This window comes from Mus pahari, chromosome 3 (genome assembly GCF_900095145.1).
Source record: "Mus pahari chromosome 3, PAHARI_EIJ_v1.1, whole genome shotgun sequence".
In the NCBI taxonomy this organism is placed as follows: domain Eukaryota; kingdom Metazoa; phylum Chordata; class Mammalia; order Rodentia; family Muridae; genus Mus; species Mus pahari.
The window spans coordinates 104,948,755-104,976,265 of record NC_034592.1 but is presented as its reverse complement, the minus strand read 5'-3'; the positions used below and the strand labels follow the sequence as shown (position 1 = coordinate 104,976,265).

The window sequence follows — 27,511 nt, the reverse complement described above, 5'->3', positions numbered from 1 at the left end:
AAAGAAAAGAAAAGAAAAGAAAAGAAGAAAAGAAAAGAAAAGGAAAGGAAAAGAAAAGAAAAGAAAAGAAAAGAAAAGAAAAGAAAAGAAAAGAAAAGAAAAGAAAAGAAAAGAAAAGAAAAAAAAGAGACACAGACACAGAAAGCTGGCCAAGGGTCTATGAAACTAAACCACATAGTTGTAACATGAAAAAGATTAAATCCTAACATTGTCTGCAGAGCACATCTCAAGCCTGGCCTGGTCACAAAGCTATAAACCTTGAAAAGGTGAGGCAGGAGGATCAGCAGATTTCAAAGCAGACTGAGACAGAAAGTGGGACCCTGTCTCAAAACACAAATGGACAAACCTGTAAGAAAACAAGCATACCTCAATCCTGCTGTGACAAAATACTGTCTGCATAGTGGGTGGACATGAACAGTTCTTATTTTTTCCAAAGATAAACTAAAAAATTTCTCATAAGAAGTTCCAGGTGTCCGTCTATCTACCAGTGACAAATGTCCATCCCAGTGTCCCACTAGCAGACTGGAGGAATCATTCAAGAAGTCAAAGGAGGATGGGCTGTTTCGCTCGTTCCTGTACACCTGCAAGAGAGGCAGCAGTCCTTAAAACACTGACCTAGCAAGGTGGCTCGACACATCAGTACTAAACACACAAGCTGACAATCTGAGTTCAATCCCTGGAACCCCAGAAAAAGATGATGAGAGGCATACATCTGTGCCCCCAGCTTGGCACCCATACCATGGCAGAGGGTGGAGAGGAGGCTCCAGCAGGCAGCCTGGCTTGCCAGCACAACACAAGCAGAAAGACTACCTGCACAGTGGGACGGCAACGACTGACTCCCCAAAGATGTCCTCACACCTCTACAAGTAGCTTAGGCTGGCCTTGAACTCCTGACCCTCCTACATTCTCTTCCCAGGTGCTGGTATTACAGAAAACATTCCTTTAGAGAAAAACCAATGCTCAGCTGGAGAGGTGGCTCAGAGATTAAAAGCACCAAGTACTCTTTCAGAATTTCAGAGGTCCTGAGTTCAATTCCCAGAAACCACATGGTGGCTCACAACCATCTGTAATGGGGTCTGATGCCCTCTCCTGGTGTGTCTGAAGAGTGACAGTGTACTCACATAATAAATAAACAAACAAACAAATCTGAAAGAAAGAAAGAAAGAAAGAAAGAAAGAAAGAAAGAAAGAAAGAAAGAAAGAAAGAAAGAAAGAAGAAAACCAATGCTCACATCCCAAGTGAAGAGCAAAAGGAAAACAGGCTTGCCACACACCAAATCTCTTAAAACGGGAAAACCCTCAGATCCAAACTTACTCCATGAAACTTAGCAGAAAAAGAACAGACTCAATTCTATAGAACTAAAATTATACCTTAATAGAAGTAGTTTTGTATCCAAGTGAAGTCTAAGAATATGACTGGATGTTCAATTATAACTATTGTTGATAGAGGAATAAACTGATTAAAATTCTATTCATTGTTGTGGTTGTTGTTTCTGAAAAATGGTCCCCTCAGTAGCCTAGGCTGGCCTCAAACTCAAGATATACAACTGAGGAGAGCCGGGCATGGTGGCGCATGCCTTTAATCCCAGCACTCGAAAGGCAGAGGCAGGCGGATTTCTGAGTTCAAGGCCAGCCTGGTCTGCAGAGTGAGTTCCAGGACAGCCAGGGCTATACAGAGAAACCCTGTCTCAAAAAACAAAAACAAAAACAAAAAAAACAAACAAACAAAAAAAAACCCACAACTGAGGAAGACCTTGAACTGCTGAGATACAAGCACAGGCCACCATACCAATCTATGTGGTCACTTGGGGGGCAAAAGCAGATGGATCTCTGAGAGCTTGAGGACAGGATAGTTCTACATAGTGAGTTCCTGGACAACCTGGGCTGCATGGTGAGACCCTGTCTCAAAAACGCCAAAAAATTTGTCTTATTAATATTTGTTTTACTCAATTCTGATTTCACTAAGAGGTATGCTGTTTGCTACAATAATGTTTGTGATGGCTAACAGGCTCAGAAGTATAAGCCTGTCATTCTAGCTTCAAAGACTGAGAAAAATCACACGTCCAAGCCAACATACACAACATGGCAAGGCTGTCTCAAAAAAAACAAAAAACAAAAAAAAAAACTAAATAAAATTAAAAAAACTAATGCAAATTTAAAGAGCTTTATTCTTTCATTAAAAAAAAACTTTATTAGTTTTCTGTGTGTGGGTATTTTGCTTGGATGGACTTATGAAGGCCACAGGCACACCTGGTACCCAAGGTTGCCAGAAGATGGTATCCGATCTCCTAGAAGTGGAGGTAAGATGTTTGTGAGCCACCATGTAGGTCTACCATGTAGGTACTACAACCTAAACCTGGGTCCTCTGGAAGGGCAGCCAGCGACCACTGAGCCATCTCTCCAGCCTCTGCATACCAATTTTTTATGTAGGTCCTAGGGATTGAACTCAGGTCTTCATGGTTATACAGCAAACACTTTTACAAGTGAACTATCTTTGAAAAATATTTAATGCAAGGTTTGAATACCAGCACTCAGGGAGGAAGAGACAGGTGACACAGTAAATTCCAGGATAGTCATGACTACAGAGAAAGAACCCATCTCAAAAAGAAGCCTGAAAGATTCCTTCAACTGTTCGTTCTTCTTTTCCTTTTCTGCCATGTTGGAAATCAAGCACAGGGATGCATGCATTTAAGCAAGCTCCAAATAGTCTCAGACAGCATCTGCTTCATCTTACTGGTGTGGGTAATCTCTTCAGCACGTGTGTTAAAGCTGTGCTGGGAGGGGAGATGTGGGAGTGTCCCTCAGTTGGCAGAGCATTTACTGGGATGCATAAATCCCTGAGTTTGATCCTCAGGACAGCATAAGCCAGTCACCATGGTGCATACCTACAGAATCAGAGCAATTGGGAGATGGAGGCAACGGGATCAAAAGTTCAAGGTTATTCTAGACTATGTAAGGAATTTCAGGCCAGCAAGAATATATGAGACTTTTTTTTTAAAAAAATGAGGTTTGACTCAACAGTAGTAGATCTCTTATCTAGCATACTCTTAGCTCTGGATGCAAACTCTTGCACAAAATGAATATGCACAAAAGCTTAAGCCTTGAAACACAACAGCACTCTTACAAATAAAATGGCTATATAACAAGGTTATGGTGGCACATGCCCATACTATANTNACAGACATCTGGGGCAGAGGCTGGAAGATCACCAATCAGTTCAAGGTCAGCCTACGCTTCTACCTCAAGAAAACAAAAACAAAACAAAACACAAATAATTTACCTATTCACACTAATTAAATTTAACACCCATGACGACTCTGTAAGGAAGATAACTATGAATATTCTACTAAGGAAACTAAGACACAGAAGTTAAGAAACTTATGAAGGTCACACAACTGATATCAGACGGTCTGGGACATGATCTTACTCCCTAAGCTAAACTACATTTCTCTCAACATGACACAGGAATCACTGTGGCATGTGATAAATGATCCAGAATGTCATGTGATGTCAGGTTGCAAATACANTGGCATAATTACCTCCTCAAACACAGCACTGGAAAAATCACCACATCGCAGTGTGCCATCATAGCTCAGGGACAGTAGGTGGGCTGGGTTGGTGGGTGAGAAGGAGAGGCAGCTAACATAGCGACTGTGAGCACAGAAAACGTACATCGCATCTTCACACTGCTGGATCTGGAACAAAGTCTGGGATGAGGAAAAGACAACTAGGAAAAGGACTGATGGTTGCTGTCTTGCTATCACTGAATGATTTAGTCAGAATTACAGAGTCGGTACTTACTCTCACTGTGTTCACTCTCCCAGACAAGCAGCACCAGCAACCTTTTAAAATTGTGTGTGTGTGTGTGTGTGTGTGTGTGTGTGTGTGTGTGCGCGCGCACGCGTGCAACAACATGCCCTCATAGATGTCAGGATGCACATATGTAAGTCAGAGGACACCTTGAGTCTGTTTACTCCTTCCACCATGTTGAGTTCTAGGTTCAAGCATGCAAGTTCACTAAACAAGCATCTTAACCTCTGAGCATCTNACAGGACTAGAACCAACAACTTGGGACTGAGATTCTTCGCTTCCAAATATTCAGTTTAAAAATGCCAATGCACAATCATTAATTCCACATGTCCAGCTGTATGGAATACAGTACAGACATACATGCAAGGAAAAAACACCCATATATAAAAATGTTTTTAAGTAGAAAATAAAAATAAGCCAGGCAGTAGTGGCACACACCTTTAATGTAATCCTAGCACTTGGGAGCCAAAGGCAGGCAGATTTCTGAGTTCGAGGTCAGCCTGGTCTACAGAGTTAGTTCCAGGACAGCCAGGGCTATACAGAGAAACCCTGTCTCAAAAAACAAAATAAATAAATAAAAATGTTAAGGAAAAAAGTCTTTTAGCTGGGCATGGCTCACACCTTTAATCCCAACACTTGGGAAGCAGAGGCAGGCAGAGTTCTGTGACTTCAAAGCCTGCTTGGTCTATAGAACTGTCTCAACAAAAATAAATAAATAAACAAAATAAAAAAAAAAATTCAACATCAATATGGAGGAAGACTTAACATTCAGATCCTATCAGACCCTATTTTGAACATAATTTAAAAACTCAGACTTTTCATGTGATTTTCACATATACACTTAATGTTTCTGCCAGATAATTATGCCCAGATGGCTACAGATATTCAAGCTAAAAGTGCTAAAGTTCTCACAAACAATTTTAAATTCTATCAGATTTCTAAAATTTAAAATTAGAAAGCACAAAACTACAAATCTCAAGTAGCATTTATAAATAAATGTTCTAGGCTATTTCTTTCACACATTTCCNCCAGGCAGACTTTAGATAACTTCCAAAAGGTAGTACACCAACTTACCAAATCCCAAAGTCCAATTTGTCCAGACTTGGCCCCAGCTGCTACCAAGGTTCTCACTTCTGACGGGTGGAGGGCCACAGAGGAGACTGCTCCTTTGGTCACCTTACGAACAGTAGCCTCACTGATGACCATACCACTTAAATTGGCTTTATAGCTACAAAAATTGGAAAGTTAAAAATAAAAACAGCCTCAACGGTACAAGAAAGTAAAAAATGACTCTTTCCTTATGATAAGAAAACGTACAATCAAGTATCCAACACCTAGGTGACAAAAAAAAACAAAGTCATCAAGGTAATTATTTTTCAATTATAAAATTAACTTTGATCATTTTACTGATGACAGCAAGCCTTAGGAGGCTACAGTTAACTCCAACACGCTTGTCCTGGAGACACAGCTCGGCAGAGGCCACCACAGAGGGCCCGCACTCTTGGCCCTTGTCCTGCTAGTAGCATGTACTACAAGTCCATAAAAGATTTTTAGAAAAAGAGTTTAGGTAACTGCTTCAATGGTGTGTAGTAAAAGCCATAAGGATATCCCCAATGCATGGCTCATGAGTCCCATGTATGGAACTCTAACCAACAGGCTATTTACATATATGCACATACACACGCACACACACACAGAAACTAACTCCAAACACCAAATGGGCAGGAGAAAGTGTGATGTAGTNACTGTGCAGACACCCAGGACAAAGGCACAGTGTGGAAGTATAAACACGTTAGAGTTACACAGAACATACAGAATGTATGTAAATAAAATGTGAATCCCTGCATTCAGCACTGAGTATACACCATATGCCAAGCAGTCTTAGGGCTGAGATAAACTCTGCCTTCATACAGCTCCCACCCAGTGCCAGGCCAGGCCTATTGCTGAAGGCTATAATCTTAGCAGCTCCAGAAGTGAGCACTGCAAAGCCACGGCCTGACTGCACGCCGGTGTTAATACTGATTTAAACCTGACACAATCTACAATCACTTGTGAAGAATCACTTGACCATCTAAGGTCCAATAGGCCAGGGGCATGTCTGTGGAGAATTATCTTGACTGAGGNGGGAAGATGCACCCACTGTAGTTTGATCGATTCCCTAAGCAGAGAATCCTGAATTGTGTAAGAGGAGAGAAAAGGCGGGGTATGATGATGCACAGTTCAATGTGGCCTGGACAACTTCGTGTTACTTCACAGAGAGATGGAGAGATGGCTCNGGGGTAAGGGGCAGTTGCTATTCTTCACCCACAAGGCAGCTTACAATCAGTTCCCAGGGATTCAGTGTTCTCTTCCGGCCGCTGTGGGCACCAGACACATGCAGTGTGCCCTCATGTACAGGTGGGCAGAAGATTCATACACCTAAGTATTTCAGATACATAGAGCCAGGTGTGGTGACAAACNCATTTAATCCCAGAAGACAGAGCAGAGGGGAGGGAGGGATGGATGCAGAGAGAGCTCTGTGAGGTTGAGGCTAGCCACAATGAGACTGTTTTTTTTTAATATATACATGAATAAAATATGCATAAAGTAGAGCTAGAGACATAGTTCAGTGGTGCAGCACTTGCCTAGTACACTGTAGGCTTTAGTTCAATCCCTGACACTACAAAGCAAGCGAGCAAACCATTGTTAGCACAGAAATAGTAGGGATGATTTTTCACTTTTCAAGGTTTCCTATGATAGTATCCATTACAGCTTTTACACTGCAAGCATCTCAAAAAGTATAAATAAAGGTCAAAAGTAAAACAAAGCCAAGGAATTGTAACTTACCTTTTAATACTAGACAGCCCCTTCGTGGTCTTCTCATTACTTGTCTACAACATTAAAAGAGACCAAAGGGCTAAGTTAACATGCATACATGAAATTTCCTTAGTACATGATCCTAAAAGCTGTAAGTCATCCCAAGTGATACCTGGCTCATCTCTGACCATGTCTTCAAAGATGCTTTGAACAGTTCACTGCTGTCATCTTGGTTTTCAGGAATCATTTCTAAGGGTCCAGGAGGTAACAAAGGCTATCAAAAAGAAAAGGCAAACCATGGTTTGTCCTAGTGTAAACTGAGAAGGCTAGGGGTTCAGTCCTCATTTTCATTACTGTCCTTTCAGCACCAGAAACTGTGGCACACACCAGTCATTCAAAATGGTTGGGTGTCACACAGCACATTGTGGTACCCACCTGTACCCCAGCACTCAGAAGGATGAAGCAGGGATCATGAGTTTCAGGCCAGCCTCAGTTACACAGCGATGCCGTAGAAAAACATCTTTCAAAATTAATGCCAAGGAGGCCTGAGATGAATCTCATGTGGCAGAATGCTTGCCTGGTGAGCCTGACACAAACCCGCTCCCATAGATTTCACCTCCAACCCAGCACTGGGAAAGTGGAAGCAGGATCAGAAACTCAAGGTCACCCCTGAACTATCTGAGCTGCAAGAGTTCACTTTTTTTTTCTTTTCTTTTTTCTTTTTTTTTTAAAGCTATGTCAAGGGATCCTCTTTTTTCATATTGTGTATATGTGATATATGTGCATGTGTGTTAGCGTGAATGTAGAGGGACAGGCACATCACCCATGTAGAAATATGTAGAAGTCAGACAACCTCTGGTGTTGGTGGTCCCACCTTCTATCTTGATTTGAAACAGGGTCTTCTGCTGTTTGCTGCCCACCTCACTATGGAATTAAATACAGTGCCACGCCCAGATTTCTGTGGGTTCTGGGTACTCACATTTGTACAGAAAGCACTTTACCCAGTGAGCCAGATCCTCAGCTCAATCCTTGTCAGTTTGATCAGATATTACTCAATATTAATTGCTTCAAGTTATTACTTACTTACTAAACCCTTCATATGAAGACCTTTATGGATTCTATTTAATTTCCTCTTTCATAACATTTTGGTACTTCCTTTCTTTTATTCTAGGAATATTCTTACTCTCTATTCAGGCTAGCCTGGAACTATGAAACTCAGCTCTCTTTAAACTTGTGACCATCCTTCTGCATTAGCCTCCCAAACACCAGGATTACACATGTGACCGGCCATACCATTTTTTAAATTTGAAAACTGAAGTGATTTGCCCAAACCTCTACAATTCCTGCAGAAAAAAAGACTATCACCCAGAATTAACAACTCTAAAGCCTTATTAAGCCATACAATATCCAAGTATTAAATCAATAAAATTGGAATAAATCAAAGATCGACTAGTGTAATTTCAAATACTTTGCATCATTCTTCAGATTCTGATTAAGTTAAATGTACTTCATTTGTATTTCTTCTTACATTTTCTTCTTGTTCTACTAATGTTGGCTGCGTTGGAGATGCTGGTAATGAAACTCCCAAAGGGTCTACTTTCAACAACCGCATAGACCTTCGACATCCAATCTCATTTTCTTTCTTCTTAGGCCTCTTTCTAAAGGAGTGGAAGAAAGTCATGTTTTTCTCACTGAATAGTAAAATGCATTTAGCAACTTTAAAAAATCTTCTTAAAATTATTTTTATGGCTATCTTGTGTGTTCCTGTGGAAGATGATGTGCACCACGTGTGTGCCTGCCTGGTGCCCAAGAAAGCCAGGGGCATCCAGTCATCTGAAATTGGAGCTACAGATGCTAGTGAGTCACTGCTGTGGGCGCTGGGAACCAAGTTCAGGACACGGGAGAGGAACAATGTGTGCTCTTGACTACTTAGCCATCTCTCCAGTCCTATACTTAGTAATTTAAAGGAATAAACATCTAAAAATGTGTACCAGAGGTATAATCACACATTTTATATATAAATATACAAAGCTGCACTGTCACAGTCGAGTGTGTGTGTATGTGTGTGCTTATTTGTACGTGAACCATATACATACAGTGCCCACAGGGATCAGAAGAGGGTATTAGATATCCTGGAACTGAAATTACAGGCAGTAACCTCCCAGTGTAATTGTAGGGAATCAAACCTGAATATTCTATAGGATTGTCAAGTCCTCTTAACCACTGATCTATCTCTTGGGCAGCACTGATTTTAATAAAGTCTCAAAATAACCTAAACTAAAAAGCTTAACACAATGAAGTTGAGAGCCATTAAACAAGACATACCATATATATCTAATAGAATAATGCCAGATGCCAGGCAGTGGTGGTGCATGCATGCCTTTAAGCCCAGCCAGCACTTGGAAGGCAGAGGCAGGCAGGTCTCTACACAGGGAGTTCTAGACAGCCAAGGCTACACAGAGACACCATATCTTAAACAAACAATGCCAGCATAGTGGCTCACACTTATAACCCAGCAATCAAAAGATAAAGACAGGAGAATTTCCATTAGTTAGAAACCAGCCTGTGAGCTACACAGCGAGTTCAAATACCCTGAGATACATTGTAGGCCCCTGCCCTTTTTTGACTTGAGACAGGGTTTCTCTGTATCAGCCTTGCTGTCCTAGAACTCACTCTGTAGACCAGACTGGTCTCAAATTTACAGAGATCTGCCTGCCTCTCTCTCCCCAGTGCTTCCTGGGATTAAAGGTCTGTTCCATCACTACCCAGCTACAGGAGACCCTTTCTCAAGGAAAACACAAAACAAAACAAAACTAGGGCCAGAGAAATGGCTCAGTGATCAAGAGCACTCGTTCATGCAGGAGGCCTAGCTTACAACCATCCATGACTCCAGCTCCATAATTCCAGCCCCAGGGGACCCAAATCCTCTCCTGGTCTTCTCAGCACCAAGCATGCATGTGGTACACAGACATACATGCAGGCAAAACATTCATATATACAAAGTAACTAAATCTAAGAAACTTTGCACTTAAAACAAGAAAAACCATATCTAATAAAATAATACGCGTCTATAAAAATGAAATATGACTTAAGGGATATCTCTGAGAGAGAAAGCCTCTGGCCCCCGGCGCCATATCACTCACACACAGTGAACCACTAAAAAAATGGGGTAAAATAAAAAACCAGGGAGAGAAAGCTGAGGAAAGAGATGCCTCTTAGAGTACTTCCAAAAACTAATAGATAAGGTTGAAAATGTAGCTCAGTGGTAGTGCCCTTGCCTACAATACATGAAGTTCTGGATTTGATCACCAACAATGTTTTTTAAAAAAAGGTACTAGCATAGGTAATGATTTACATGCTGCTCATACAACCTGCATGGGAGTCTATTTCCAGAGACCCCCACTCCCCCAGAGCTGCTCAGACTTCAGAATGCTTTGAACAGTAGCTGGAATGCAGCTCAGTGGTAAAAACCACACGGTTCCAACCCCCAGTGATCTCCCACAACAGAATTCTTACAGGATATTTCATTACTGTGCAGAGAAAACTTAACTGCTAGCAAAATATAAAGCTTAGATAGATAATGACTTCTTCAGAAGCAGTTAGGTGCACGTGGAGAGGTCCAGTTGGGGTGTGCCTCTAAAAGCCTCCATAGATAAGAACACTAAGGAATGGAAAGTTACTGCCCATTAAGGGAAGGTGCTTAAGAGAGGTCTATGACCTGAGGCAAAGGCAGCTGGGTGGCCTTGAGCTACCCCACCTTAAAGCGAAACCAGTTCACTCCTACTGACTTGGCTTGCAGCACCCCCCACGATGGTACCGTGGCACAGCCTGCCGAGACTGTGTGCGAGGAGCAAGAGACTTTTTATAAGCAACAGGACCTTTGATAAATCTCTCTCCCACTCTCCTTCCTCACATCCCTACCCTCTCTCCCCTCTGCATCCCCTTTTCTCTCTTATGAAGGGAGCTCAGGGTAAGAGACAGGGATTGTCTCTTTGGACTTGGAATAACAGCAGAGAAGCAGTGAGCAGAACACACATAAAACAGTCTTCTAAGGAAAGAGAGCTAAGAAGCTCTCTAAATCTGATGACAGATAAGAGATTTCTAAAGCGGTAGCAGGGTCATGCTTCTAAATTGATATTTTGTGTATAGCTAAGAAAATAAAGTTACCACCCTGAGCTAGCAGGTTTTTACCTCAGTTTATACCTCTATCTCTTTACTGGTATAAATATTAGATTAATTATCTAATATTAAACAGGTACAGAGAAGCACTCCTCATAATGATAAAAATCTGGCCATTAACTGTAGAATGAACTGAGGCAGTGGGTGCTGCAATTCCAGCACTGACAAGAGAAAGCCAAGAGAACCACAAGTCTGACGCCAGTCTGAGTTGCACAGTGAGATAGGCACAGGCAAACACGGCCGCACAGGGGGACTCCATCTCAGAAAACAAACTGGGAGGGGAGACGGCTCGGCAGGTGGTCAGTTGCCACACCAAGTAAAAAGCTGGATGTAGACATGCAGACCTTTAAGGCCAGCACTAGAAGGTGGAACCAGGAGGATGCTAAGAGCTAGCTGACTAGCCTCACTCAAAAGAGACAGCTTCCAGTTCAGTGAGAAGTTTCATGAAAATGAGATAGAGAATAAGAGAAAGAATGTCCAATGTGTGCACGCATGCACACAAGCATTCATAGCCACACACTCACCTGCACACACCATATACACACAGAGCACACGCTACACACCTGTGCATGCTTGCACACAAGCCTTCATGCCCACACTCACCTGCATACACCACATACACACACAGCACACACTACACAGTCCACATGGAGGAATGAATGAATAAATCAAGATGGTTCAGTGGCGGGCTGGAGAGATGGCTCAGTGGTTAAGAGCACTGACTGCTCTTCCAGAGGTCCTGAGTTCAATTCCCAGCAACCAGATGGTGGCTCACAACCATCTGTAATGGGATCCGATGCCCTTGTCTGGTATGTCTGAAGACAGTGACCGTGTATTCATATACCTAAAATAAATAAAAATCTTAAAAAAAAAAAAAAAAAAAAAGATGGTTCAGTGGCAAAGGGACTGTAGCCAAGGCTGTGACACACATGGTGGAAGGAAAATCAGTTCCCACAAGTTGCTGTAGGACGTACACACCCATAAACACAAATAAAATATAATGAAACTTTAAAAGATAATCACAGAAAAATATGAAAATGGCATCAGACTACAAGCATCACTCGATGATTCACAAGTTCAAGGCGGCTTGTGTTACATAAAAGGTGTGTTTCATCTGCATGAGATGCCAAAAAAATAAAAAAGGGCTGGTGGCACAGACCTGTAATCCCAGTACTCAGGAGGCAGAGGCAGGAGGATCTCTCCAACTTCCAGGCTACACTAGTCTACAGAAACAGTTCAGGACAGTCAGGGCTACACAGACAAACCCTGTCTTAAAAACACGAAAATAATTTTTTTACAAATTTAAACTTGGCTTTGGTCTAAGAGCAAGTTCCAGGACAGCCACAGAGACTCTACCTTGAAAAAATTTTTTAAGATTTTCTTATTATTTAATGTATATTTGTGAGTGTGTGCATGAGTTTATAATCACTACATTGTGCAGAAGTTGCCAGAGACCAGAGGAGGGGATCGAATTCCCTGGCACTAAGTTTAAGCTGCCATGAGGGTGCTAGGTACCAAACCTGGGTCGTCTGAAGAGCTGTTAACCACTGAACTCTTGCTCTAGCCCAAGATTTGTTCACTTTCAAAGGCTCTGTCCTCTTTACTACACAAATACAACCCCCATGCTACCAACCTGATACCTCTGCCTCTACAAACACTAAGTGACAGAACCTTCAGACTCACATGACTTCCAAGGAATCACCACTCTTTGTTAACAATAAAATGTGTAAGCTAGGCAAGGTGGCATATGCCCATGATCCAAACACTTGAGAAGACAGTAAGAAGATTGAGGCTTGAGCCATGTCTCAAACTTGAAACCCTCAGCAACATTTCACGGTCCAGCGGATGTTAAGCACATCCTCTTTTTGGTTTTACCTCTTTGACTCAGGTGACTCAATCTTCTTTATCATTCCACGGAGCCTTGCAGCTGACTGAAAAGCACACAACATACATGTACACATAAACATGCTACCATATAGCTACATTGTTTATCCATTAAAATATTAAGTATCTGCTACTATATCTATATTTATTTAGGAAATATAGAGTCTTAAGATGTGATACTTATTGTTAGTAGATAAATACACCGTCAATAATAAAAGCAAGTATATATTGCCATCTAACATACTGGCATTCTGGTCCCTGAGTCAAGGTGCTTATGAGTTTACAGGATTAAATACACTATTTAATAAACATACTACCACAGGACTAGCAGTGTGGCTCGGAAGCACAGCACCTGCTTAGCATGCATAGGAGTGCCTGTATTCACAACACTGCAAAAAAGAAATTTAAAACCTACTATGTGAAGTGAGGTGGCTCACACTTATCTATAACCCCAACATTTAGGAGTCTGAAGACAAATAAGTTCACAGCCAGCTTGGCTACTGAGGCTGTCTCAAAAATAAAGAGCCAGTGAGATGGCTCTATAAAAGCAATTACTGACAAGCCTGACGACCTGGATTCGGGCTCCAGGACCCACATGGGACAGGACCAAAGCTGACCTCTGACCTCCACACATGTGCCATAGAATGCACTTGTCTTTCTCAAAAATAAATGTAGTCAGGAAATTGAAAGTAAGAGTCAGCCATGGTGACGCAAGCCTTTAATCCTAGCATTCAGGAGGCAGAAGCAGGCTGATCTCTGAGCTGCAGGCCAGTCTGGTCTATAGAGCAAGTTCCAGGGCAGTCAGGCTTACACAGAGAAACCCCATCTCAAAAACCCTAAGTGGATGACTCCTGAGGAAAACACCTGAATGACCTTATCCATGACTGACCTTTGGCCTCCAGATATACACACACCAAAAGAAAAAAGGAAAAAAGAAAAAGAAAAAATATGCCCAGACTCAATTAAACAGGGTAATTAAAAACATGGATCTGGCTGCAATCGGACATCGCTTAGAAGAGGAGCTTGCTTTGCCTGTACAAGGACCCTGCATCTGATCCAGCTCAGCCAAAGAAAGAAGTCCATTGAATCAGAACAAGATTCCTTAGAGTCATCCTACACAATCCTCTTTCCAGTAAGTAAATATCAAATCCCTCTGGGAACCTATTGGCTAATAAACTTTCTGAAGTGGTTTGCAATCCTCTTTTGCTGATCTTGATTTTTGAGATAGGGTTTCATGTAACCCAGACTGGCCTCAACCTTATTATGTAGCTTAGGGATGACCTTGAAATACTACTGTCCAGCCTCCACTTAAGTTCAGGGAGGACAGCATGCAACACCCACCAGCAGGCTCACAAGTGTCTAAAACAGGACATACAAAGAAAAACAAGCAGCCAAGCACTGTGGCACACACTTTATCCAAGCACTGCAGTAGGTAGAGGCAGACAAGCCACTGTAAATTCAAAAACAGCCTTGTGAGTACCAAAGGAGGAAGACAATGACCACAAACCACCTTGTGTCACACACTGCTTGAATTTTGCCTTCCCTCATAGGACACTATGGAAGATTAGAATCTAATTATCTCACCTTCACTTTCATTATAAAATTCATACATACCTCAGCTAACTGAAGGGAAGCAAAAAAGTTTGCATTTTCTCTGATGTTCCGCAGTCTCTTCCTCTCATAAGGTGACAATCCAGAAAAATCATCCTAGAAAATAGACACCCCCCCCAAAAAAAAGATCAGTCACTTCCTCATTGATAGCAAGAACAACATGTAAAACCAGATACTCATTCTCTACCCAGATATTTCCTTTCAAACTGCACACAGACACTAATTATTTCAAATTATCTCAACAGTTCACAGTCTTTGCTGGATGTGATAGTAAGAGAATCCTATCTTGGGATAACTGTATGGCTTTCCATTTAAAAAGGAAGTAATCTGCCTGATATGGTGACATACACCTTCGATTCCAGCACTTGGGAGGCAGAAGACAATGGATCTCTGAATCTGGTCTACATTGTGAGTTCTAGGACAGCCAGGGTTCTGTGTCTCAAGAAAAAAAAAAAAAAAAAGTAATATAATACTGGGAACCAAATGCCATGCATTATAGCAAACTCTTTCCTAGCAGGTGAAAGTTATTTTTAATCATCATCATCAACAACAACAACCATTAAACACAAGCAATCAATGAATACATGCATGGATGGTTCACACTAGCAAATCCCACCACAGGATGACCGAGGCAGGATTCCTGGGGCTCACTCTTTAAATCTCACATCTTTATTATTTATTTATTGTGTGTGCCAATGTGTGTGCTTACACATATGAAGGTCAGAGGACAGCTCTGAAGAATGGGCTCTCTCACCATGTGGGTCCTAGAGATTAAATACACTGGTCAGTCTAGGCAATATGGCACCTTTACCTACTGAGTCATTTCCCTGGGCCACAATTTAAAAACTAGGGGAGAGGGAATTACAAGCAGCAAGTGCTGGGTGCCTTGTTTGTGTGAACATGTGCTCCAAAATAGAATCATGTGTATGTGTACACATATATGTGTGGGATTATCTTACTTAAAACATGTGCATTATTACTTTAGCCAAAATAAATAATCTTCTCCAAGGGAAAGTGGAATGTTTGCATTTGGCATTGCCTTGGTTTTGTTGAGGCAGGGTTTCTTTTTTTCCTTTTCATTCATGTATATATATGTACACACATGTTCTTTTTTTTTTTTTTAAGATTTATTTTATGTATATGAGTACACTGTAGCTGTCTTCAGACACACCTGAAGAGGGCATCAGATCTCATTACAGATGATTGTGAAGCACCATGTAGTTGCTGGGAATTGAACTCAAGACCTCTGAAAGAGTCTTTTCTCAATATATAATTTATTGGGCTAGAGAGATGGCTCAGAGGTTAAGAGAACTGACTGTTCTTCCTGAGTTCAAATCCCAGCAACCATATGGTGGCTCACAACCATCCGTAAGGAGATCTGACCCCCTCTTCTGGTGTGTCTAAAGACAGCTACAGTGTACTCATTCATAAAAGAAATAAATAAATCATATATATATATATATATATATATATATATATATATATATATATATAATTTATTTTTACGTTAGGTTCATTGGTATTTGGCCTGCATGTATATATGTGTGAGGGTGTCAGAAGTCTTGGAACTGCAGTCACAGACAAGTATGAACTGCCACTCTGGGGCTGGGAATTGAACCCAGGACATCTGGAAGAGCAGCAATTGTTCTTCATTCCTTCACCATCTCTCCAGCCCAAGAGAGGGTTTGAGACATCCCAGGCTGGGCTTGAACCCAGTATATGGCCAAGTTTGGATCAACCTGACTCCCAAGCACTAGCACCATTACAAGTGTATACACTACCACAGCTTTGATGGGTGATGGTAATGAATCCAAGAGCTTCTACAGGTTAGGGGCCACTCTACCAACTCTGCTTGATCCCTACTCCCTCCACCATCCACTTTCATTGTCCCGTGGGGTCAGGATCTTGCTACTTAGGCTGGCCTGGAACTCACTAAGTCCAGGCTGATCACACATTCTTAGTGCTCCTCTTTCAGTCTCAGCATACGCCAACAAGCCCAGCTTTGTCACCATTGCCTTATAACTGTGGCTCCCTAGCTTGATGACCTGAATTTGATCCCCCAAATCCACAAGGTGGGCAGGAAAGAACCAACTCTCAAAAGTTGTGCTTTGATTTCCAACTACATGAACCCACAATCAATCAAATCAATCAATAAACATTAAGAATAATTTTTGATGTCATTTCTCAGGAGTGTCACCAGCACTGTCCTTGAGCCCAGTTTCAGTCATCGTCAACCAGGATTCAAAAACATCCACTGGAACTTTCAGAAATAAACAATTCATAAGTTTTAAGCTCTGTGCTTTTCAGAGAAGCATGTAAAAAGAAAATCTCACAACTCTGAAATTTTATACATAGAACACATTATCATGTCTCCCTACCCACAAGGGACATATTCTAAGACTCCTAAATGGCTGCCTGAAACCATGAACACCATAAACTTTACATATAATTTTTCTCATACATACATTATGCCTATAGTATGCTCTAACATAACGTAGGTATAGTAAGACACTCAAAACAGAGGCTGACGGTGTGGTATAACACTTGCCAACCACAGTAAAGACCATGTGTGTTCAATTTCTGATAGCACACACATCAAATAAGTGATAAAATATGAGGGCTGAAGAGATGGCTTAGCAGTTAAGAGTACTTACTGCTTTTCTAGAGGATCAGAATTCAAATCTTAATTCCCATATCAGGCAGCTCATAATCCAGCACTCGCACACATAAGTGACACATACACCCTCAGACACACAATCTAAAGTCATAAAAAATCCTGAAAAAAAAAAAAAAATGAGTTAGCCCAAGCATGGTGGCACATGTCTTTATGCCCAGAACACAGGAGGTAAGGGAAGGCAGAGCTGAGGTTAAGGTTAGCCTGGTCTACACAGAAAGCTCCAGGGCGTCAGATTTAAGATTCCATCTTAAAAGAAGAAAGACTTGGGCTGGTGAGATGGGTCAGCGGGTAAGAGCACCTGACTGCTCTTCCAAAGGTCCTGAGTTCAAATCCCGGCAACCACATGGTGACTCACGACCATCTGTAAGGAGATCTGACTCCTTCTTCTGGAGTGTCTGAAGACAGCTACAGTGTACTTACATATAATAAATAAATAAAGCTTTAAAAAAAAAAAAAAAGAAAGAAAGACTTAAAGTGCAGGGCAGAGAGATAACTCAGGGAGTAAAGGCCTAAGAGCGGATTCCCAGAGGTAGAAAGAAAACCAACTCCTGTACGCTGTCCTCTGACCTCAATGCTCTTGCAGAGAAAACCTGAGTTGTGCTCTCAGTACCCACACATCAGGAGGCTCACAAGGGTCTATAACTCAGTTCCAGGAAATCAGAAGTCCTCTCGTCTCTTAGGGCACTCAGGCCACCCCTACATGCATCCATTCACACAAAGATTATGAAATGGAGCTATAGGGAGGACTCACTGGTTAAGAGCACTGGCGGCTAATGCAGAGGACCTGAGTTAGTTCGTGGTGGCTCACAGCCATGTGTAAAGTCATTCACTAGGACCCGAGTATCCTCTGCTGACCTCCACAGGCACCAAGCACGCAAGCGTTCTCAGTCATGCATGCAGGCAAAACACACACACCCACAGAAGCCAAAGCTAAAAGAAAATAAATTAGTATGTAATAAAAATAAAGAACTTTTAGCCGGGCCTGGTGGCGCACGCCTTTAATCCCGGCACTCGGGAGGCAGAGGCAGGCGGATTTCCGAGTTCGAGGCCAGCCTGGTCTACAGAGTGAGTTCCAGGACAGCCCGGACTACACAGAGAAACCCTGTCTCGAAAAAAATAAATAAATAAAAAATAAAGAACTTTTAAGAAATTCAAGACAGCCAAGTGGTAGATAAGGAGACCCTGTCCCAAATTTTAAAAATTTTTTTAAAAAGTAGTTAGAAATTCTTTATATACCATTGATGCTAAAATTCCTGCCCTAGGAGAAGCATAGGCAACATCTACTCACAGTTCATGCTGGAGAACTTGTCCAGAGCACGGGCGAAGAGTTACTTATAGGAGAGTGTGTGTTCACCTGCTAACTCCCACACAGCAAAGACTTTCACCCAGCTGTTGTGATGACCCATGAAAATTGTATTTTCTAACTGTGTAATATTGTGTCCTTGATGGATGTGTTGGTGCACACCATGAATTCCAGCATTTGGAGTTTCAAGGCCAGCCTGGTCAACAAAACAAGTCCAGGAAAACCAGGGCTCTGTTACACAAAAAAACAAGAGAGAAGGAGAGGGAGAGGGAGAGAGGAGGGAGAGAGAAAGAGAGAAAAAAAAAGGTGGGGGTGGTTGACCAAGAAAACAAGAGTGCACAAGAGCTTGTGTTTTCAATTGTTTCTTGGGGTCAGAAGCACCAGGTTTCAAGGATGTATAAATGTCACTTCCTCAATTGCTGATAAAAGGGCAAGCTGCCCTGGGGAAGGTGAGCAGCCAAGAGGAAGGTGACCTTCTCCAAAGCAGCTCCCAAAGCCAACAAGGAAAGAAAGGAAAGTTCTTTTAGAATAATAAAGAGCTGGCAGCCAGAGCTAGAGCAGAAGAACCCGGTAGACTCAGACAGTTGCGGAAGGCTGTGGGAGCACAGACCTGAGAAGCAGACGCTGAAAACCACATGGAGAGTCACAAGGGCAGAAGTCAGGTTAAGTCAGAGGCTAGCTGAGAGACTGCCCCAGCAGAAGGCCAGAAGCCTTCAACTCGAGATGTCTCTGTGTCTTTATTAAACCTCAGGCAGGATCCCCAGAAGCCCTGCAATACCCTGCAGATGTGATGACCCCCACCCCGCCGCAAGCTGCATAGATGGAGCCTTTCTTCTGTAGCTCTCACTAGTCTACCTAGACTCAAGCTGGTCCAGACAGCCTCCTGCACTTAGGACAAGGTTGCATACCACAAGTGACAAGGAGTGGCTGCAGAGGGCTGTGACTGTCTACATAGCTAACAAGGCCAGCTGGGACTATCTCATAACTGCCTGTAACTCCAACTCCAGGAGATCCCACACCCTCTTCTGGGATCCTCAAACAGATACAAATGAAAAGACATTTTAAAATAAGTTTCTATGCCTGGTTCTCACAAAATGCCATCCCTTGGAGGAGGCAGTAGAAGAGGAGCTCTTTACTGCAGGCTAGCTTCCCTTTCCTCCTGGGTCTGCCCCTGGAATGCTGTGGTTACAATTGGATGCTACTACCCCAGGTTCTCACAAAATATTTTGCTGTCTAAGACACCTTCTTATAGAAGAGCCACAAACTGAAACCTCAGATGAACAAAAAATGAATCACAGGACAGACAACCTCCAACAGCACATCCAAGGCCCAACACCATCTCAGGAACACACTGGAGATCTTGAAACAAGAGGGGGATTACGTTATAACTTATTAGAATACATTTCTAGGTGACTCTACAAAATAATGAAAAATGTGAATACATCAGGCTTGGTATTTCTGTAATTCCAGCACTTGGAAGCTGTGCAGGAGAACTGCCAAGAGCCTGAGCCTACAGATGAGTTCTAGGCCAGCCTGTGCTTCTGAGAAATTATACCAAGCACCACAATAAAAAAAAACAAAAAAACAAAAAAACACAGTAATGATGATGTAAGGAGAACAAACTAATGAACCGTCTGATTATGTTATCTTAGTCAGACCCCAGTGTACAGGGCTATAATCCCTGATAATATGGAGGCTGACACAAAAGGATCAATAGTCCCATGACCAACTTAATAAGACCCTGTTTCAAAATAGAACGTGAAAAGGTGGCTGGAAATCTGTCTCCTTAGTACAGTGTTTCCCTAGCATGTGTGAGGCCCTAGGGTCAACTTCTAGCACCACAGAAAAATAAATGCTGCAGTGTTTTTAAAGTATATATGTTATTTTAGGCATTCATGACACTGCTTAAACTTCTCTACAGTTGTAGTTTCTATTCATTATATCAAAGCTAAAATCAGCTCATACAGCCAATAGCCTCGGCTTAAGACATCTAATCCAACAGTTCTCAATATCATCAGTGCTGTAAGATATTATAGAAGGTGGGCTATGGTGGTGAGCATCTTTGATCCCACCATTAGACAGAGAGGCACAGAGATCTCTGTAAGTTCAAGGCTAGTGTGGTCTACAGAGTAGACAACCAGGGCTACAAAGGGAGCCCCTGTTTTGAAGAACAAAATGAAGAAATATTAAAGATCAAGTAAATTTAGACTAAATTAAAAAGTTTACATGATGAATCAACAGGTAAAGGTGTAGAGAGATTGTAATCCAGTAGCCAACACGGCTACACGAGTTGGAATGCAGACATTCCCTAAGCACACACCTTTAAACCCAAACAGTGAAGTTTCTAGAAGGAAGCACCCAATTTGAAAGTGGTATCTAGCCGGTGGTGGCGCACGCCTTTAATCCCAGCACTTGGGAGGCAGAAGCAGGCGGATTTCTGAGTTCGAGGCCAGCCTGGTCTACAAAAGTGAGTTCCAGGACAGCCAGGGATATACAGCGAAACCCTGTCTCGAAAAACCAAAAAAAAGAAAGTGGTATCTAATTGAGTGGCAGACACAGTGACAAATCAGAGAAGATTTGACTGAGCAGGATATGCCCAACTCTCCTAAAAACAGAAAGGAAGGGGAACCTACTCAAGGGGCAGGGCAGAGAGAGAACAGGCAGCTTTACTGACACTGTCAGAGAGAAACAGGTTGCAGGCATGAACAAGCTAGACTCAGGTGAAGACAGAATTAGAAGGAGCCAGAAGATTATGACATACTGCCAAGTTAGTATGAGGCCAAACAGAACATTTCAGTCAGAGGCTGAGAAAGAAGCCAGATTGAATCAGTCAGCTGGGAGAGGAGTTTGAGCCAGAAAAGTTCAGAAAGAACTAGAAAGGATGAGCTTTTACAGCAGTAAGTCTGAGAGGCTAAGAACATTCTAGGCCTAGATTAGATTGTAAGGAGACCAGAAGCTTCCAGGTGTAGGCCTAGGTTAGCAGATGGAGGTAGTAAGTCTGAGAGGACAGTTACATCAGAATGAAAGTTATTTTAACAGAAAGGTGCCTGCCGTCATCCCTGAGAACCTGATTTTGATTGCTATAACCTCCGCACCTGTGTCAGGCACACACATGCATTCCAACTGCTGTTTGGCCACACACAAGCACATGGATACACAAAGCTTTTTCAGTTTATATTAGATGATAAAACAGATTTTGCTGGAGATCCTTCACTACCTTAACTTTCAGAACTTCTAGTTTCAAAATGAAAAGATCAGTAGAACAGCTTACTAACGCTTACCAGGCCTGGTGCACTGTCTTCGTCGCTGCTTTCCACGTCCACACTGAGAGTCATTGAATCCGAGGTGCTCTTGTGTTCCAGCTTGGTACTTTCAGTATAAGCATCCAGAGACGGTTTCAGCAGATGGGATTCTGCCTTGGAAGATAAGGCCTTCATTTTTGAAGTTAAAACCTTTCTACGAGTTTTCTTCAGATCGTTCTTCTTATGGACCACTGATTTGCTAGAATTATTTACAACTGGGGATTTGGACAACTTAAGTAGGCCTAGCTTGGAATTGCTGAGGGAAAACGGGTAAAGATAAACCTTAGCTGTTTTCCTTAAAGTTGTAATCTGTATCGGTCTCAGAGAAGTATAAGCAGTATGTTCATTCTCTTTATATTCATTCACCTATTCGGGAAATAAAGGAAAAGAGAATTAGGAACCCCAGACTATGCTCTTCCATAGCAAAGCACGAACCAAATCTGCTTAAATAAGTCTAACTCCTATTCCAGAGTCACATGACCCAAACTGATGGCTTGTTAGGAAATTTTTTTGCTCCTCCAAAATCTGGAGATGAAAATCTCTAACCTGACCAGAAATTCTGAAGGCAAATTTCAGTCTGAGGTGATTACAACAAAGGCCAGATTCAGGTTAGCTTAATTGCTTAAAGCTCACACTAACTCTTCAAAACAACTGCAGGGGAGCCAGGGGAAAGGGCCCCAAGTCCTACTATCCTACAGTTTTGGGGTTGGCCTAGAACTCACAATGTAGACTAGTGACATAGTGGCCTCTAAGAGTTCCACCTGCTTCTGCCTAGTGAGTTATGGGATTAACCTACCATAATTTCTGGAGTTGGTAGTAAATTTTCCTCAAAATTTAAGTACCTAATAGTCTCTTTAAAAAAAAAAAAAAAAAAAAGCAGGAATCACAGCTTTTCCTTGGCGCCAGGTGACAGTGACTAGCAAATCCCTCCTGGGCCGAATCAGATCTCACCTGCACAAGGGGACACTGTTTGGAGCCCGCCTTTTCCTCAGATTCAGCCTTGGACCCAGACATATTCTGCCACTCAGTGGCTGAGCTCTTCCCGCTGTGACCTAGGCGAGATTGGGCGGGGCCCTGCGGGATGTGGGCGGACCCGAGGGAGGAGCCTCCGTTGTCAGCAAGAAAGAGCTGTGTGGATTTCCTGGGGCCATTAAGGCTTCGGGAGCCTGTTTTGTTTTGTATCCTGGAAAGCTCACCCCTCTGCACGTTCTAGGTCTGAACCTGCAGGTCACCTTTCGGGCAGGACTGGCTCACCAGCCAGCTCCAAGGATGCGCCTGTGTCCATCCCCTCAATGCCGGGGCTTTTACCGGGTGCTGCGAACTCGATCTCAAGCTTCAAATTTGCGCAGCTACAGCTCTTACCGACCCGGCTGTGTTTTGTTTTGTTTTTATACAGCTACATCTCTATGTCACCCTAGCTAGCCTCGCAATCCTACTGCCTCTGCTTCCGGAATGTGGGATGCAGGATCTAAATCAACACTTACATTGGATCCTGTAATATTGAGCATAATACACCTCGAGATACTGCTTTAAAAAAACACTGCTGCTTTGCAGCATGACCTCTGGAAAAGATCCATACTCTCATGAATACCATGAGGATTGGAAGAAAACTAAGGATAAAAGTCAATAGGCAGAACTTGAAAGAAATAACACAGTCGGTAAGATGCTTGCTTTAGGACCTGTGTTTGATTCCCAACATCCAAATTAAAAAGCTGGCATTAGAATTCCAGCACAGGCGATGCAAGACAAGTGGAGTTCTGCGGCTCCATGGCTAAACTGACTAACCTGAACACAGAGCCCAGGTCCAACTGACACAAACACAAGGGAGATGATGCACAGGTAAGGATGCTTGTCATCTAAGCCAAGCATCTTTATTTTACTCCCAGAGGCTCCATAAGGGCTATTTCTCACTGTTGTTCTCTGATCTTCATATGTGCACCAGGGCACCTCAATATCAATAAGAATTTTTAAAAGTTAGCTTCCTGAGGAAGGACATTCAAGATTGCCCTCTGACCTCCATGTGCATGTATGTACACAAATGAACACCCCCACCCCAACACCACAGAGGTGCACACTCACCCCGAATGCACACGAACAGGAAACATTCAGCCGCTACTTCTGCCCACTTTCCTGCAATATGACTATGAGGTAATTACGCCTCACCATTACTATACATTTTTCAATCATAATAAGGGGAACAGCTAAGCACGTTGAGCCCCACCTGTCACCCCAGACTTGGGAGGTAGAGGCAGGTGGGTCAGAAATTCAAAGTCTTCATCATCAGCTATATAGGTAAATCAAGGGGAGCCTGCAGTACATGAACCCCAGTCACCAAGAGACAGGGGGACAAAAGAAAAAAAGTAGGGCACTGGAGAGGTGGCTCAGTGGTCAAGAGCAAGGTCTGAGTTTAATTTCCAGCAAGCACAAGGTGGCTCACAACCATCTGTAATGGGATCCAATGCTCTCTTCTGGTGTGTGTGACAGCTACAGTGTATTCATATAAATAGCGTAAATCTAAGAAAGAAAGAAAAAAGAAAGGAAGGAAAGAAGGAAGAGAGAGAGAAAGAAAAAAAAGGTAAGCAGTTCATATTGCTGGGTTTCTAAGTGCTGAAAAAGCTGGTTGAAGTTGCACATGACAACCTGTCCACCTGCTTCTAAATAAAGAAAACCTCTGGATGGCCAGTGTTGTCCAAGGCCTGTGACCCATCCTCTGCACAGGTATGACGAACGATAGCAATTCAGTCAATCTGGGCTACAACACCAGAACTCTGTCTGGGGGCAGTGGCAGAAGAGGACTTTAAAAGCTAAGCCATAGACTGGGAACTTAACTCAGTACAATGCTTACCTAGAATGCACAAAGACCCTGAATTCTATCCCTAGCAACACATAAAATAAAGCATGGGGACCCATACCTGTAATCTCAGCTTTAGGCAATCACCACAAGATCAAAACTTCCAGATCATCCTCTATTGGAGTTGCAAGCCAGATTATTTACAACTCTGTCTCAAGTTAAAAAAAAAAAAAAAAAAAAAAAGCTAACCGCCTCTGAGATTTCACCACACCGAATTTCATAGAGTTAGGACCTTCTTATTCCTTTTCCAAACACTCTCTTTGTTTTTTGGTGTTTTTTGGTTTTTTGGTTTTATTCGAGACAGGGTTTCTCTGTATAACCCTGGCTGTCCTGAAACTCACCTTGTAAACCAGGCTGGCCTCAAACTCAGAAATCCGCCTGCCTCTTCCTCCCAAGTGCTGGGATTAAAGGCGTGCACCACCACCGCCCGGCTCCAAACACTCTTCACTTGCCATGAATCAAAATAATTGTTTTCCCAAAACATTTACTCTCCATGGAATTCCCTACTCCAAGCTACACCATGCTCAGAACAGGCAAGTGTTCCACTGCTGAACTGCACCTGCAGCTCAGCAACATATAACTTCTTGGGTTGATGAGTTTGTAATATAAAATTTCTGTGTCAAGTGAACAGGCACAGCTGTAGAGAATCCTAGCTACTCAGGAAGGAAATAAATGAACAACCACCAACGAAGAGGCGAAAACAAACTTGCCTGTGCAACAGAGTTTCAAAATAAAAATAAGAGAAAAAAAGATTTCTGTCTACTCTATACTTTGAAGGCTTTTCTGGTTGTAAGCGTCCTCCTTCTTTAGTTGATTGAAAACCATCACTGCTTAAAGTTTGTCAATTTCCTCTCTTCACCCAGCAAAGACCAAAGTGAAATGATTCTATATTTATTTACCTTCAAAGACCTATGTACTACTCCCAGAATTTTCACTATGTAGAGCGACTAGCATCAATTTCTGAGATACACCTGCTTCGGTCATCCATGTGCTAGAATTAAGGGCGTCTGTGTTCAACAAATGACCCCTAAGGGATTTTCTCCTTTAATTCTTTTTCTTCCTTTTTCTTTTTTTTTTTTTTAATTTTCTTTTTTATTAATTTTTTCTGACAGAGTCTGCTCCTATTGCGCAGACTGGCCTACAAAACACTGCAATCCTCTTTCACATTCCCAAATGCGGGACTTACAAGCGTGACCCACGTATCCGGATGAAACACTTTACACTTCTGAGCTTTAAACATATGCACCAACAGTCTCTCCTAATATGCTCAGTTTCCTCAAAACATAATAAATGAAATTTTTAATACGAACCTTCTGGACCTTACCAAAACTCAAAAGAATCAAATGTCAGACAGGAGGACCTTGCAGTTCTGGAAAAGGATGAAGGCGGGAAACTGGCATGAAAAGGCGCGCTAATTTCACCCTAGTACTTTACGCGATAGGCGCTCAGCCGCCCTAAAATTACCCACAATCCTCTGTACTTCCGGTTCCTCTACCTCTGGCGGAAGTTGTTTCTGTCAGTTGCGTAGCTGTGTAGGGCACAGCTCCGTGGGACGCTGTGCTCTGGTCCTTGTTCTTCGTTGTTGGGATTCAGTCCGTTTTGGAGCGTCCGCGAGGCAGCCGTCACCATGTCGGTCCCAAGCGCACTCATGAAGCAGCCGCCCATCCAGTCTACGGCTGGGGCCGTCCCAGTTCGCAACGAGAAAGGTATGGGCTCCCCTCCGGTCGGCTCTTACGTCCTGGGTATCTCAAACCTGCCTTACGCCGACCATGGCAGCTCGGCTGACCCTTAAAACCTAGCTGCAGTTTCTTCCAGCGTCCCGCGTAAAGTGACTGGTGGCTCAGAGATTGGGGAAAGCGGGATCCACTTGCATCTATCTGATGGATTTAGCGAGGAGATCTCTCTCGAAATATAAAGTAGAGGAGGCTGGAGAGGCGGATCAGCCGTTCAGAGGACGTACTGCTCTACCACAGGGCGCAAGTTCAATTACCAGCAGCCACATCAGGCGACTCAACAACCACCTGTGACCCCCAAGTCTAGGGAGATCTAACACACCTCTGGCCTCTGCCGGTACCTACACTTGTGCAGATATCCACACACAGCATCCTTACAAATGATAATAATAATAATGCTACAGAGATGGCTCAGCCTTTAAAGGATAGGCTCAGAGGCGGGACAGTAACAAAAATCAAAATATAAAAAAAAGGTGAGCTAGAGGCCTGTGTTGTGTGTTTCTTTTCACTGTAATTGTTTTGCTTGTTTATTTTTGAGCGTATGAAAGTTTTGCTTCCATGCATGGATGTGCACCATGTGGGTGCAGTACCCAGAGAGGCCAGGGGAGGACATGGAATCCTCTGGAACTGGAGTATCAGACTGTTACAGACTGCCATACAAATGCTGGGAAATGAATCCAGGACCTCTGCATGAGCAGCAGGTCCTCTTAGCTGCTGAGCCACCTCTGGAGCGCCAACCTGTTTGTGTTATAGAAGAGATCACCCGATCCAGCACAAGAGCTAGGGGAAAAGGTAGAAGCTGGCACGTTAGAATATTAGGTTAGGGTGTAAAGGCTGCCGTAGCACCGCAGAGGGAGAAGCTAGGAAGAGAGCTGCCCTTACTGTGTCTGAGATCAGACCCCGAGCATCCACATGGAACACCTTGTGGGGAGAAGAGACGGAGGAATTTTAGGCTTGATGACTGGGCTAATAGAGCTGAAACGGCAAGCAACAGGTTCAGTGAAAGAACCTGTCTCAAGAAAGTAGTAGAAAGCACTAAGTGTGGTGGTATATGCATCTAAGCACTCAGTAGGCAGAGGCAGACAGAGCTCTGTGAGTTTGAGACCAACTTGGTCCTTGCCAGCCAGGTTTGCATAAAGAGACCCTGCCTCTGTAAAAAGTAAAAATAAACAACTAAAAAAAAAAAGAAAGGTATTTTGACTGGCAGGATGGCTCAATGCTTAAGGGCAATTGTTGCTCTTACAGAGGACTATGTAACACCCATAACTCTAATTCCAGAGGATCTGAACCACTTTTCTGACTTTCTCAAACACCAATCGATCCTATGTGGGGTCACCCAGGTGGCACTGGTTTTGAAGGTATGACA

General features: G+C 42.8%; 2 protein-coding genes across 2 annotated transcripts in view; one reads left to right on the top strand and one right to left on the bottom strand.

Moving 5' to 3' along the window:
* Wdr76 (WD repeat domain 76) overlaps positions 1 to 23,937 on the bottom strand; it is a 38,145-nt gene extending 14,208 nt beyond the window's left edge. Inside the window, exons 1-10 of the mRNA XM_021191983.2 lie at positions 22,513 to 23,937; positions 21,541 to 21,927; positions 14,283 to 14,375; positions 12,660 to 12,715; positions 8,134 to 8,263; positions 6,778 to 6,879; positions 6,636 to 6,679; positions 4,884 to 5,037; positions 3,539 to 3,694; positions 367 to 581 (exon numbers count right to left, since the gene is read on the bottom strand). Coding sequence (XP_021047642.1) covers positions 367 to 581; positions 3,539 to 3,694; positions 4,884 to 5,037; positions 6,636 to 6,679; positions 6,778 to 6,879; positions 8,134 to 8,263; positions 12,660 to 12,715; positions 14,283 to 14,375; positions 21,541 to 21,927; positions 22,513 to 22,575 — 1,400 coding nt within the window. The 5' untranslated portion in view covers positions 22,576 to 23,937. The remainder of the gene's footprint in view (positions 1 to 366; positions 582 to 3,538; positions 3,695 to 4,883; positions 5,038 to 6,635; positions 6,680 to 6,777; positions 6,880 to 8,133; positions 8,264 to 12,659; positions 12,716 to 14,282; positions 14,376 to 21,540; positions 21,928 to 22,512) is intronic.
* A 2,102-nt stretch (positions 23,938 to 26,039) lies between these two features.
* Mfap1 (microfibril associated protein 1) overlaps positions 26,040 to 27,511 on the top strand; it is a 46,458-nt gene continuing 44,986 nt past the window's right edge. Inside the window, exons 1-2 of the mRNA XM_029535748.1 lie at positions 26,040 to 26,118; positions 27,391 to 27,503. Of these exons, the coding sequence (XP_029391608.1) occupies positions 26,040 to 26,118; positions 27,391 to 27,503 (192 nt within the window). The remainder of the gene's footprint in view (positions 26,119 to 27,390; positions 27,504 to 27,511) is intronic.